This window comes from Schistocerca americana, chromosome 1 (genome assembly GCF_021461395.2).
Source record: "Schistocerca americana isolate TAMUIC-IGC-003095 chromosome 1, iqSchAmer2.1, whole genome shotgun sequence".
NCBI lineage: Eukaryota > Metazoa > Arthropoda > Insecta > Orthoptera > Acrididae > Schistocerca > Schistocerca americana.
In genome coordinates, this window is record NC_060119.1 from 1,034,653,770 (window position 1) to 1,034,669,546 (window position 15,777).

The following is a 15,777-nucleotide window of genomic DNA, read 5'->3' on the forward strand; positions in this document are numbered from 1 at the left end:
GCAAATGAAATATACACAGAAAGCAATGCTCATATTGCACACACCAAATATTAAAACATTTGAAATTACAAAAATATGCCATAATTTCAGTCTTCTTGCTCTTTAAATAATAGGAACATCTTATTTACATTCTATGAACAATAGTGGTACTTGTAAGTTTTCCTGTATTTGAAATGCGAATAAAAATACTTCACAGCAAGAAGGAAGAAATTTTGTTGTACCCATTGAAGGAAATGATAGAATTTTAGTAATGTCTGGGTCATTAACTGGGCAAAACCAGAAAAAGATTATCAGAAAATGTTATTGATTTATGTGCATTAGTTATTCTCTTTGGACCATCTGCCCAGCATAATAAGTATTTAATTATAGACAATAATGTGGTTGTCAGTTATTGTAACATTAAACTGAAAAGGCAAAGTGATTGATCAAATTGGTGCAGGTATTTTACATTACAGCTTCATTCCATCTGTCTCAAAACTGTAGATGGAAGGACTTGTGGGCCTGATACACCACCACTTCTAATAATAGTTACTACATTATGTGCCTGTGGACATGGATTAGGTAAAATGTAGGAGTTGACCCTACAACAAGCACCCATAGTGGTGGAGTATACATCAGAAGTGAGCAAACAACAGACAGTGCTCCAAAAGAAAGAAAATAAATATTAAGTTTACACTGTGACCTTAGAGAATGGAGATAACAACAACGGCTTTAGCAGCAGAAGTAGTCAAAACACGAGTAGTGGTAAGTGTAAGTACAGCTAATTAAACACAGAAATGATACAAAGAAAAGTTGAGTTCCTATCAAGTGACTCCGCTAATTCAGTTTGCTATACATGTGTATTAGTGGTAGGAACACAAAGTTTATTTTCAGTTATTTGCCAGAAGCAGCTCAGCATCCACACTTCTGACCTTTATAGAGCAAAGTCTTACAGAAAGTACAGTTTAACACTGATCTTAAACCAAAAAAGGGGGGAGGGGGGATAATTTGTTCCAGTTCAAAGAACAAAAGATAAATTAAAAAAGAATTAAAATGTTGAAAGTTTACAGTTATGACAGACCATGTGCACTAATTAAGATCACAGTTATTGGAGTTAAGTGATGTCTCAAACCAACAGTTAGTCTGATGGAATATTAAAGACCTGTTACAATAGTCACTCATATTTATATCTGCACACAATGCAACAATGTCACTGGGACATGTTTCACCACTGTATATTAATATCCATGAATGTTTTATTGCCTTTCGGCTTTAAAACAAATTCAGCAAAACCATGTGAGAGCTCTTGAGCGAGAGTAACATTCAAACATATTTGCAGCAGGGAGGTAAAGGGGCATAAGACCAATTTCCACAGTCTACACTTAAGACCATGTCTGGAATACCCACACATCGCTTCATTTGTGAAAGAAGGCGGCAGTCCCATGGTTGACCAATTTCCACAGTTTCAACTTAAAGACCATGTCTGGAATATCCACACACTGCTTCATTTGTGGAAGAAGGCAACAGTCCTGTGGTTGACTTAGCCAGAATTAAATGGACATGGGCTCCTTCAGCCTACATCAGATATGTGCGGAAGCAGAACTACTGCCCCACTTCCACAAATGAAGCTGTGTATGGATATTTCAAGAATGATCTTCTGTAAAAACAGCATCCCTTTACTACCCAGGTATGGAAGTTGAAGCTATTGTTTTTCAACTGAAAACATATATCATAAGAAAATAGCACTATCAGGCAAAGACAAGAATAATAATGAACTGCACTGTTCCAAAATTATAAGTATCACGCTTTACACAACTGTAGAGGACCAATTTGGCTTGCCGCATCCAATGACAAGCAGCGACAATTACAAGCCGTGACAGGACATTCCAAATGCTCCCTGAAACAACAAAAACAGTAAAATATAAAAATAAATGAAACTTATGAAAATACAGAAATATAACAAATCTTGAGGTACAACTTTCATGAGAAGGACAGTACTGCAAATACTGCTGAGAAAGTATCAAATACAAATCCAAAAGTTCTGTTGCTTATGGCAGGTTTTCATTAGCCACAGAAAGATAATTTCAAAGGAAAAGAATGTTAATCAGAATGCAGAGAATAATAATCAGAGCATAGAGAATGTTAATCAGAACATAGATAATGTTAATCAGAGCATGAATAGTAAGTTTCAGAAAATCTATGCAACTTTAAACTCTTTCAAACAGAATTTAGATACAATCAATACGGAATTGGCCGACACTAACATTTGTGTTGACCACATTGAAACAAAAGTTGATTTTTTAAGTCAAGTCACTGACTCAGAAGTAAAAGTAATAAATGATAGGATTGACGTCATTGAGGAACGGGTCAGATTCACTGAAACAAATGTTATCGATGAGTTGATCAAGAGCAGAAAATCTGAAATTAAAACTATGCAGTCAACTTAAGGGTAAATAATTTAGAAATAACCTTGTTGCTAATTGTTACAATAACAACAGTCTGTTTGCTAACCCTTGTACCAATGTACGGTTAAAAACTTTTCCTGGAGATGTCAAGCTGCATCCTGTAAATTTCTTATATTCAGTGCTTTTTTTCTAAAAAAAAGTTTGAGGGTACTCCGACATTGGATATAATGCAGCAAAAATTACTTATAACTGAAGCACGAGATACCACCTGTCTGCTTTTAGCCATGACGTCATCAACATCATCATGTAGTGGGACCATAGAGACATCTATTGGTAGCTCGGCATTTGAGCGTCGCATATCCATTTAGCACCACCATTGTCCATTATTAGCGGGCAAGGGCACTACATGCTTTTTGAACTGGTTGCCAGCAATTCAGTTGTCGAGAACGGTTGCTGTAGCTTCGAAATGCTTGAAACAGTCAATGACATCACTTTTCCCACCAAAAATTGCACTGGTATCGTTCGTATTGCAATTACCAACACGAAAAAATAAAATAAAAAATTTACATCCGTAAAATAAATCTTCGGCACTCTTCCAAGTCCTCGACATCGTAAAAAAATTATTTTGTTGACGCAAAAGTTTAGGGGTACGCATCCCCCAGCATTCCCACAGAAAAACAGCACTGCTTATATCAATGCAAAGACAGTTTCACACCTGGTATGCCAGAACCATTAAAAGTGAAAGTAGCTAAGCAGTTTCTGGATGGTGAAGACGTAACCACACTAAGAGTAGGAGAAACAGACATAGGTCACACCACCAACATCACACTGATAACAGTAGGAACTACCAAGCTAATAATGTAAATAAGCAATATGAATTTTGGAACTATATGTTAAAAGAAATGAGTAATAGTGGCACAAAGACACAAAATAGTTATAAGCTTAGTGATGAGGACCTGACAAATTTATTTGACAACAAGTGTGTATCCAAGAATAGTTACGATGATGATTATAGTATTGCTAGTTTATTTGTTAATGATGATGACGATCCAGTTTTGTCTGATGTAGTAGAAAGCCAAAATGATAAGTCTGTACCCAAAAATATTGATGCTTTAGTAGATGATTCAGATGACAATGATGTAGCAGTAGAGAGATTTGACGTTGTAGCTGAGATCCAAGCAGATGCATGTGACTCATGATGATGATGATGATGATGATGATGATGATAATTATGACAATGTTAATGATATTTTGTTTAAAGAGGAGCTTGATGGGATGATTTTTGTAGAAGTATTGGCAGATAAAGTTAGTCAGTTAGTAGGTATTGATGATTTGATGAGTGATGATAAGATACATGGAAGTCAGTGGTTTTCAATCGATGTCCGAGAGATTTTGGCTGAGAGTAATGATAAGAATGAGCAATCTGAGCATATAGGTTACAATGTTTAAGAGGTTTTAAATAAGCAAGAAATCAGTCAGGGTGTAAACGTGGACAAGGCAAAAAAAATCCCGGACTTTTCCCGGATTTCCCGGTTAAAAATACACTTTCTCCCGGGTGACAGTATATTTTCCCTTATCAATCCTTTGAATGGTTATGGTTTTATACACGGGTGTGCAATTTCCCGGCACTTTAGAAACCGAAACTCAGGGAAAAATACACGTTTTGGAAATATATTTGATGTGCATCAACATGTACACTGCGTATTTTCGTATTACATTGGAATTCCACCAAACACCGCATGTTACTTTCCGAATCATTGAAATCGAGATTTCGATGTGCATTTGTAAGCTGTTCATAGCTCATGTCACGTGATCTCGCCAGCCGATGGCAGTGGTTATTCAGAGCATAAGACACGTGATGTAGTCAGCCAACAGCAACATGACTGTTAAGAAGCACGAACACACAAACAGGGAAAGTTAATAGTTTAAATTAATATACATAGTTTTGCTACAAGAAAAGAAAAGCTTTCGCATATACTGTTGATCTTTTTTTGCGCATGTTACACTTCATGATATATCACACAAATATGCCAGTAAAATTTTTAATGACATAAATGTCTGATCTTCAGGGTTCAAAATTCTTCTAAATGGCTCGTCATCAAAGAGTTGATTTTTAAATGAGAGTCAATCGCTCTGTGATTTAATAAATTCATGGTACATTCTTGCACATAGTTAATCTTACATACAAGGATATTTACTTTGAAAGTAGCGCTTTTCAAACCACTATTTGCAATATTTACCTGCGATCTGTTAGAAATAGGTTCGTTTCAGCAGTTGCTAAAAAGCGCACATAACAGGCGACACCGCGCTTTCGTAGCTGCTATGACGCAGGAAGCCCGTATGTACGTACATATAAAACATTGAAAGATCATACATTATGTCATAAAAGAAACAAGACATCAGAGGATACTGCAAGAGCATCGGAATTTCGTGAACCATATTAAAATGTGCACATTTAAAGTGCATACCTTTAAAGGGCACATTCGTATGTCCAGCTTCCCAATGAAGTAGACCTCGACCTGATAAAAGCTTTTCAGTGTTGTTTTCTTGAAGTACCAGTACTGTGCTATGTCATGTTTGGTTCTTTACTATGGCATAATGCCATACATGCTAGAAAATGAAACTGTGCACCTGAAATGCAGCTAACAGTTGAAACTAGCCAGTACTGTGGAATTAAACATTTCGTTTCAAATACATTGACTGCCTCTGCGGAAAAGGTTAACAAAACTCAAATTTCTTTAGCAAACAGACAAAAATAATTTCATTGTTCCGCAAGGTGATTAATGCTTGACTGTCATAAAGGTGAAAATAAAATAAAATCCGAAACTAATGACATATTTCAGCCTTCCGTAATTACGTGAATGTGTTTTAATTCACTTGATAGCTCCCGGCCACAGATACCAGTTTTGTTTTCATTTAACGTGAAAGTAAAATAAGGGGAAACAGCAAAATCACTAAATGTAAACACGGGTCACGTGGAGACTACCCACAATAACTCAGACTGCTCTGCGCATCAGCCCCGGATCTACGACATTTGCGACTGGCTCAATACAAAAAAAAAAATCGAATTTCCAAAATATGTTCACCTTGTAGCGCACATCTTTCTGAAGTCTGAAACATAAAACATATGTATTCGAGGAAATGTAAGACATATTATTTGGTCTTAAGTATGCCAAAGTGCAGTGCCACGCCTCTTCATAAAGCATTTTTCTACCGCAAGTCAAAACTATATTCAGGAGAGTGGAAATTGAAACGTCCTGTGGTTCCTCTCCTGCTCCCAGTCGGCCTGTTTGACAGCCTGCCCCTCTTTAAAAAAATCTCGCAATTAATAGCGGATGGGATTATTTGTAATCGAGAGAACATGAACTCTTCAGAAAATCTGAACTCTTTATTGCCAATTAGTTAACAACTTGTTGTTTTGTGTGACATAAAATTAAATATAGGATATATAAAACTAATATTGACAAGAGATAAGCAAGAAATTACACATTTCTTCGAACCTTAGCGCCTATGATTTTTTTTTTCTCTCTAATGTTTACATGGCGTGCTTTCCTTTCTGCGAAAGAATCTATTACCTCATCAAAGTTCGTCAAACGTTTTGCTACATGAAAAGTCGAAATGTCGTTATCTAACACTGAAAAAACTGTTAATACAAATAATACCCAAGCCTGATGCGGTTTCTCGATCTGATTATGTCTATTTTGTCACTGTCTGCTAGATAAAATAAAATAGTCCTTTCTAATATGGCAGCAATTCTGTAACACACCAAATAAATGAGACTGTTTTGGCACAAATGGCCATTTTTATCACACGACAGAATATAATCCACGAAGTACCAACATCAAATGCCTATTAGGCCTACTACAAGCAAAAAGCTTTATGTTAGGAAACAGTTTCACATTTAATTCATACGCACCAGCTTCTCAAGCATGAGATCGAAAATTAGTATTACGAAATTTTTATATAAATTTGGAATCGTCTAATTCTTCCATAATTTGTGTGATATCCCCGTTTCTTCTCCTTCCTCATTCTAACAAACAATCTCATCAATTCTGTAGCTATTGCTACCACTGTCAAAATTTGTTCACCGATTAACTTTACTAACCCTGCCAGAATCACAGGTTTAGTTATCCCGCAATTATTTTCCGGTTAGGCGTTATTAAGTGTTCGAACAACACGTTTTCCGCGCTACTTCCAGAACAGAACATACGCGGCTGCTAGTCAGGGACTGTACAACTGGTCCGTACTAGTGTAGCGATCTAGCCAAAAATCTTCTGTCAAAATTTCATTTTCTTGGATACACTGAGAAGATAGTACGTTATCTTTCTCACCTGTTATTCCTCTCAGACGTTTATTTCCATTCTGGTAGTCTCATTCTATGGATTTCGCTTGGAATTATAACAACAATGATCAGTCACAAACCCAATCAACCACATAATTAAACAGCGATTGGCATTCATCCATTCGGTTTTACTCCGCTCAGCTCGTATAGCCCCGTCCCCTTTTGTCTGTGGAAAATTTATTTCTAGATACGACGAGGATTCTCCCGACAGAGACATCACGCATTCAAAAATCAACTTATGTTTCATTCAGAAATCATCTTAAAATGTGTTCAAAAATGTTCAAAAACCAACACGGAAGCGTTTCAAAATCATATGAATAATCGATAGACAAACATGGGCTGGATGCTAGGCGCTTTGTGAAACAAGTTTTTTCCCCCTAAAGGATATGAATTTGGCACCCCCTTTTCCCGGTAGCCTGCAAATGCTTGCACAGGCACAGCCACCATCCTGTAGCCAGAAGCGGAAGAATCTACTACATTGTGTTAACTGTAAGATGGCAGAGCTGTGAGGGGAGCGCAGGGAGAGGAGGAAGCAAGCATTGGCTGGCGAGGGGAGAGGAGCCGTTGGGGGGGGTGACAAGGCACGCCTACCAGTTGCAGTGCTGGGACTACAAATTGCTCGTCATGGTTACACGAAAGCAGACGAAAGGCTTGGGAGTAAAACTCGCTTTAAATGTTGTTCGTAAATGAAACTGAAATTGTCATGTACATTAAAATCTCTATATATATATATGTATGTATGTTTGTCTACTATGTACTCACAAACCATTCATCCGATTGCAATGAAAACTGTTTGAATCTTCCAATGCTACGCATGCTTTGTCCTGTGTATGTAGCAGCTCTCACTGAAGATTTGTAAATGGGGTGAAGCAATTTTTTCTGCTCCCTTTCCCTTTCGCAGCATTCAATCAAACGCAATATAATTTTGCGAGCATCACTACGTAATACTGGTTTCCTTCTAACGGTAAGGCCTACCGGTAGGGGTTGTTGGCGACTCCCGAGATGGGCAAGCAACTGCCTCTTCACTCATTTTGATAATGTTTAGCATAACTGCACAATAAAAACACGCAGAGCCTTACAGCGCAAAACAATAACGAAGCAGACGACAATGGCTACCTTGTACAACACAGTCAGCTACATAATGTTGACAGCAGTCGAAACTGCGTGCCTACCGAAGCCTCCCGACGTTTACCGACTTCTACCGATTCAGGACTAGGGAGAGGTGTGCTATCTAAAAGTTTACACACTGTACTCAAACGTAACTCAATTGAGCATGCGCCCGCGCGTAACTGCTAAAACAAATCAAATGTAAACAGTTGCGTCTTCACGCTTATTGGAGGCAATTTGTTGTTCTCAAGCACTGCATAGTCTTCCTAAAGCCTTTGACACATCTTCAATTGGCAGACACTTGCGTGAGCACTGTGTGTCGTATATGGCGCATTTCCTTTGCAATTTAAGTTATTTTCATTTCTTTCTCTCATTTATGTTTTATTGTTGAAGCATTAATCTGCAGTAGCGGGATACAGTAATATCCTTTGTTAGAGCATCGTTTCTTGATGATGATTATTTGGAATATGAGAAAAATGAAGTTGTGGAACACACACAAATAAACAATGAGGTACGTGATAATTCAGGCAGTCAGAAAGGTATAATTAGTGAGTCCTCTTACTCAGAAAGCAGTAGTTTGTCAGATCCAGAAGTAATTCCATCTAATAGTGACATGTCTTTGTGTAATTTACAAACAGCTTCACTGAACAAGCAACAGTCATGCATTAATTTAGATTTTAAAGAAATAGGAAATGATTTATTAACGGACGAAGTGAAAGCTGCTAAACAAGAGGTATCTGGTGGTCCAATTTTGAAATAACAATTGAGAATTGGAAAGGCATGTGTCTAATAGAAACAGGTAGTCCTATTTGTTGTATATCTGGTAAATTAAGAGAAAGGTTGAAAAACAGTGCTTCATGCATAGAATTTCCTGTAACAGGTGTTAAGATTAAGGGAGCTACAGGTAAGTACAGCAAGCCAATTTCCAAACAAGCTTTGATTTCATTTTTAATTGGGGATTTATTGTTTGAACAAGGATGTTTTGTGGTGGTTGACCTAAATGAAGATGTTCTGTTGGAAATGAATTGGATAATAAAAGCAAATGCAATTTTTTATTGTGAAAACTTAAAAATATATTTCACAGAACCAAAATCTGGTAGTTCTGATGAGGCCAAATTACATTTAAAGTGTACAGAAAATTGCAGTAATCAGATAAGAGAAATTGAATTTTCTGATGACATATGCATTGAAGGTTTAGAGGAGGAATAGGAGGACAATTTTGATAATAATAGTTTTTCACAGCTAGTCAATGCAAAGTAAAAATTGCAGATGGCTTATCTAGTTCTGAGAGAGAAGATTTAGATCAGTTTCTGTGGGAATATTGTGACTTTTTTGTAATAAGCCAGTAAGAGTTGAAAATTATGTCTGTAAATTAAAAATGAAACAGCATGATCCATTTTTTATCAAACCATATACGGTCCAAATTTGCAAAAGAAAATTAGTGGATGGAGAATTACAGAAGATGCTAAAATGGAGGATAGTGGAAAGGAGCAGCAGCCAGTACAATAACCCACCGGTTGCTGTTTCTAAGAAAGATGGAAGTGTTAGGCTGTTTTGGATTCTCGCCATTTGAACAAATTCCTTGAACAGGAAACTGACCATCCTGAATCCATGGAGGAATGATTGAATAAATTCAGTGACACAAAATATTTTTTCTGTCTAGATTTGACATCAGGGTTTCACCAAATTGTTTTAGAACCAAATTCAAGACAGTATTCTGCATTTTTATATAATGGAAAAAGCTATCAATATTGTGTGGTGCCATTTGGACTCAACATTTCAGTTGCTGAATTTATCTGTGCTTTAGATTATGTCTTACGTAGGGAATTATTGTCCAAATTGGTAATTTATGTGAATGATATTTTAGTAACTAGTAACACATGGACAGAACATATTGAAACTTTAAGGCAAATTGGGAAAAAAGTTTAGACAGGGGGGTATGACTCTGAATTTAGAGAAATGTAAATTTGGAGTGACAGAATTAAAATTTTTAGGCCGCCACACTGTTAGTGAAAAGGGGATTCTGCCTGACAAAGATAAACTCATGGCCATAGAGGAATTTCCGATACCCAAAAATAAAAAGCAACTTAGATCTTTTTATGGTTTGGCAAACTTTTACCGAAAATATGTCTGTACACAGGCACTTAATGCACCATGTCTCAGAGAACTTCTAACGAAAAATTCAGTTTGGGATTGGACAACTAAATGTCAAGAGGCATTCAATGAAATTAAGAAGCAACTTTGCAACAGTAAAATCCTTCATAGGCCTCATTGGGCTTTATCATTCTGTCTTATGACTGATGTTTGTCAAATATATGTTTGCAATCTTTTTATTTCAGTAATGAAGCCATAATTAAGAATAATTAGGTTAGCATTGTTGTTTTTCAGTATTTTTTAAATTATGATGTATATCCTATGTAAAAATCTTTTTTATTGTATATGCCAGTTTCAGCAAGGTTTTGTGGATAGTTACTCATATTAATGTTAAAATTTTAATTGTTAATTTTATTAACTTGGACTGTAGTTTTCTTGTCCTCATCATTAAAAATCTATAAATAGGAGGAGCACAAGGCTCAGAGGAGGTCAGTTGGAGGCAATTTTGAGACGCAACCAGTGTATCACACATCTGTGCAATAATCTATTTGTTGTAATACAGTATTGTGACTATGTAGCCTGTCATGTGGAGTGGGCTCCCACTAAGAAGAAGTGGTGCAGTTTGTCATAAATAAACCACTATAAAATGACTTGGTAACAGGATTATTTCATGGAATTCACATAACTTGATCTAGTTCGCAGATGAAATGGACCTGGCCAATGACGGTTCCAGCAGTAGCAGTAGCAGCAGCAGCAGCAGGAAGCAAATTACTCCGAGTTACACAGTACAAAGATATGTATGAATAATGAACCGAACTACATATGTGCCACTGCAGAACTAATTACTAATGTGTAATGTTTGGAAACTGTTATAGCAGTAAACATTGGCATTTGTCTCAAAGTTATCTTTGAGTGGTGTGGGCCAAAGTGATCAAAAGATACTCCCATGATCACGCATTCTTGATGTCTATGTAAGACAACTGTAATGACAAACTTTTGAGATTTCTTGTCTAAATCAAATAATCTCTTTCAATGTCGGAATTTTTGCCGCAATAACAATTTCACAGTGGTTGTCAACAACGTCACTCACCTGCATTCCCATCAGTTAGATTACATTAGATTAGATTAGATTAATACTAGTTCCATGGATCATGAATACGATATTTCGTAATGATGTGGAACGAGTCAAATTTTCCAATACATGACATAATTAGGTTAATTTAACAACATACTTAAGTTAATATAACAACTTTATTTTTTTTATTTTTTTTTTATTTTTTTAAATATTTTTTTCTTTTTCTTTTTTTCCTTAATTTATATCTAAAAATTCCTCTATGGAGTAGAAGGAGTTGTCATTCAGAAATTCTTTTAATTTCTTCTTAAATACTTGTTGGTTATCTGTCAGACTTTTGATACTATTTGGTAAGTGACCAAAGACTTTAGTGCCAGTATAATTCACCCCTTTCTGTGCCAAAGTTAGATTTAATCTTGAATAGTGAAGATCATCCTTTCTCCTAGTATTGTAGTTATGCACACTGCTATTACTTTTGAATTGGGTTTGGTTGTTAATAACAAATTTCATAAGAGAATATATATACTGAGAAGCTACTGTGAATATCCCTAGATCCTTAAATAAATGTCTGCAGGATGATCTTGGGTGGACTCCAGCTATTATTCTGATTACACGCTTTTGTGCAATAAATACTTTATTCCTCAGTGATGAATTACCCCAAAATATGATGCCATATGAAAGCAATGAGTGAAAATAGGCGTAGTAAGCTAATTTACTAAGATGTTTATCACCAAAACTTGCAATGACCCTTATTGCATAAGTAGCTGAACTCAAACGTTTCAGCAGATCATCAATGTGTTTCTTCCAATTTAATCTCTCATCAATGGACACACCTAAAAATTTGGAATATTCTACCTTAGCTATATGCTTCTGATTAAGGTCTATATTTATTAATGGCGTCATACCATTCACTGTACGGAACTGTATGTACTGTGTCTTATCAAAATTCAGTGAGAGTCCGTTTACAAGGAACCACTTAGTAATTTTCTGAAAGACAGTATTGACAATTTCATCAGTTAATTCTTGTTTGTCAGGCGTGATTACTATACTTGTATCATCAGCAAAGAGAACTAACTTTGCCTCTTCATGAATATAGAATGGCAAGTCATTAATATATAATAAGAACAACAAAGGACCCAAGACTGACCCTTGTGGAACCCCATTCTTGATAGTTCCCCAGTTTGAGGAATGTGCTGATCTTTGCATGTTACGAGAACTACTTATTTCAACTTTTTTTGAACTTTATTTGAACAGTGTATACACTGGGAGAAAGTCAGGTCTAATATGCAATAATACTTTACCGGAACCACTGAGCCATATGTCCAGCATGACCTCCATGACGACATGTTTGACACCAAGTGAACCATGAAGAAAATTCCGTCAATTTTGCTACACCTCCAGGGCAAGTGCCTGATGCAGTGCCCATATGCATGAGGCAAATAGCACATCGTGGTAATGGTTTACGACACTGAGGGCATGCTGACATCTAAAAATACAAGGCAACTGTCATACAAATAAGATATAAAATAATAAACACAGTATAACAACAAAAAACAAAATATTTGAAAAATATCAAATATCGCCAAACTCTTTACATTTTCAATTTCGGCAGATCAGTTATCAGATGTCACATAATTATATGAGTACTGCACAATTAATTCAGAAAACTAGGAAAAAGCTGTTTTGTGTCAATTAGCAAATGGATACAACCCAATTCATTCAAAAAAATACTGCCACAAGCTGTGCTTGATGCAACGTGGTGTAGCAGTTAGTGTCATTGGTTGGCATACAGCGGGCCCCCAGTTAAAACCCAACCACCAGCATTTATCTGTTGTTTAGTATTTATTGTTTCTGGAAGGTTATTGACTTTTTTTTTAATAATGCTTTTATATCCTGGAAAATTCAATGTCTGTATAAATGGCAGCCTTCTACATCTAGGAGTTCAATTTGGTTCTATCTATATGTTGGCATTTGTAACAGACGTGCTTTCAGCGGGAAATGTTGTGCTACACTGGTGGTCTTGCTTTGGGATTTGGACTTGATTGTGGTTACAACGTGGCATTGTTCGGTGAAGTTGTTGGATACTTCAGGGCATTTATAACACTGTGTTTCCAATTAGGCAATGTAAAAGTCATCATCTACAAGGAATAGAAAGAACCAGCATACAAATAGTACTTCCTTCTCTATGTTCATATGTTCAGGAGACCAACGGATTCCAAAACAACAGTAAGTTATCTGCAGCACATCAGGCATCCAATAGAGTTTTCCGGAGAAATTTAGTTGAAGAATAACTGAAGAACATGGCCCATTGTCACAGGGAAATGACACAGTCCCATATACAGAATGTTTTGGCCCTATGTCGTACTTTGAATCCGAGTACAACAAAAGCTGCCAGCTTCTCACACTTATGATAGGCTTCAGAGAAGACAAATACCAAGCTCTTTGTTGAAGGATATTACAACAACGAAGGAATTCATCAGGTGGAGCCACTGCATTGTGGAAATGCAAAAGAAAAGGTCAAACAAAAGTAGACAACTCCTGAATGTGGTCCCTACAGCAGTTGTGGAAGACACCATAAACACACCAAGCAGTAATAGAAGAAACACAGTAGTTCATGGCAGCCAGAACCAAGAGACCGAGTAAGCACAAAAGAGCAGCCATGAATGTCGACCCCATACATCAGGAGATAACAGGAATATTGAAAAGGTGTATCTAGCACCAATCTCTGCCACCAGTAGAAAGCGCCAGGAAGATTGACTCTATCAATCAGACGTATGCTGTAGTCATTGAGTAACAACCCATTTTTTGGGCAATTAAGGTATAACCAATTCCTCTGCTGAGTATAAAGTCCCACAGAAGAACAGACATTTGGAGGACAGAGGACAACACACAGAAATGTTACCTCTGTGGATGCCATAGACATGTATGTTACTGCAGAGAAAGAAAACAAGTATTCAACAACTACTACACTGCCAGACACCAATCACCAAGCAGTTCTACTCACACCTGTCAACGGCAGACAATTACAATCCACCTGTGGAGCAAATCCTACCACTGTACCCCGGGTTGAGGTCATTCCCCAACAAGCTGTAGGTGTTCCCTGTCACTGTAAAGAGATACCCTAGCAACTTAATTCAGAAAACTAAGTGAGAAGACCATATATGGAGGTAAGATGCACAAAATGAAAATCATTCACTGCTGACAGATACCAAGACGTAAGTATATTCATCAATGTCATCACCAACAGTAGGCATGTCTGGATGGTAGTCAACTCAGGAGCTTCTTATTCTGCAAAGTCAAATTTTTATTGTCACCAGTTAATGAAGACTATGTTCAGTGATATGAAAATGATTGTGTTAAGAGTCACAAATGAAAAATATGTCCAAGTCACACGAACTTGTATTGCAACAGTAACTACCAATGACAGAACACAGCCCTTTGAATTTGTCATTTTAGCAGAACGTCCTCATTATATTATTCTTGGGTGGATGGATCTTCTTGCAGTCATCACAAGCATGATAAGACCATGGAAGAACAGAGTTCCAGACTGACAAAGCTATTCCCATAAGCATGCTTAAAAAAAGTTGCTCTGAGCTGTTGTTTACCTTCGAAGATGAAGTTATCTGACTGTCATCAACAAGCAAAGTTCCATTTGTCAATCTAGATGTTTAAATAACTGCAAAGCTTTTGTCAGTTGCAAAAAGCTACTCAATCTGACCAAAGAAATCTACATACCAGCAACAATAATTCATACTGTAGGTGGTCACAGAAAACCTTGTATCACTAATCGCCATGAGCAGCTGGAACTCACACCTAAAGACATGTGCACAGGAACATCCAAATCAATCCACGATGGGCAGCTCATTGCCACTGAGGAAGAATTATGTTCTGCTACCGCTACAGATAAAGCATTGGAGGAAGCTACTATTGAAATGTCAAAATGATTCGGCTTGACTGAGGAACAATGTTAGCAACTGTTAGCCAACCTGACACAATTTCTGGATGCTTTCAAATCCAGAGTGGTTAAGACAGACTAAGCAGCCAATGGTAAAACAACATACCAACAGTGAGAATTATCCATCAAATAGCTGCCACCAATAGCTGGGTGTTGACAGCTGAAAAATGGATAAATCGGTAAAAGTAGGGAACATGCTGCAAGGTGACATCGCTGAACCTTCAAAGAGTTCTTTGCCTTCTCTTGTAGTGCTTGTGAACATGAAGGATGTCACATGGGATTTATGCATCGACTGACTAAAATCATGAGGAAATATGTCTACCCACTGCTGCACATTGATAACACCCCAGACTGCTTGAAAAGAGCAAAGTATTTCTCAACTATAGACATGCAGACAAGCTATGTCAAATAGAGGTTGACAAGGTTGACCAGGAAAAGACTGTCTTCACAGCTCCTGATGGGTTCTATGAGTTTAAAGTTATGCCATTTGGGCTACGTAATGCTCCACTCATTTTTGAACATGTAATGGACAACCTTCTTTGACATCTTAAAAGGACTTCATGTCTTTACTACCTGGATGACAGTGTCATTTTTTCGAGGATATCTGAAGAATATCTCAGTGAATCCAGATGACAGACCTCTGCCTGAATCAGAAAAAACACCTCTTCAAAAAAATAAAAGTCCTGGGGCACCTGGTGAATAGCGATGGAGTTGGTCCTAATCCAGAGACAATAAGAGCAGTACCAGATTTCCCAACTCCTCACCACTTCGTGATTTGAAAATATTTCTTGGTATGTGCTTGTACTACTAGTGTTTCTTGAAG

At 37.0% G+C, this 15,777-nt stretch overlaps 1 protein-coding gene across 2 annotated transcripts in view; it reads right to left on the bottom strand.

The window, feature by feature from the left end:
• Nucleotides 1–15,777, bottom strand: part of LOC124616745 (GATOR complex protein MIOS) — a 224,283-nt gene continuing 208,506 nt past the window's right edge. For both annotated transcript variants that reach the window (XM_047145126.1, XM_047145117.1), the window contains exons 15-16: nucleotides 12,301–12,485; nucleotides 1–1,876 (exon numbers count right to left, since the gene is read on the bottom strand). In XM_047145126.1, the coding sequence (XP_047001082.1) occupies nucleotides 1,780–1,876; nucleotides 12,301–12,485 (282 nt within the window). In that variant the 3' untranslated portion in view covers nucleotides 1–1,779. The remainder of the gene's footprint in view (nucleotides 1,877–12,300; nucleotides 12,486–15,777) is intronic.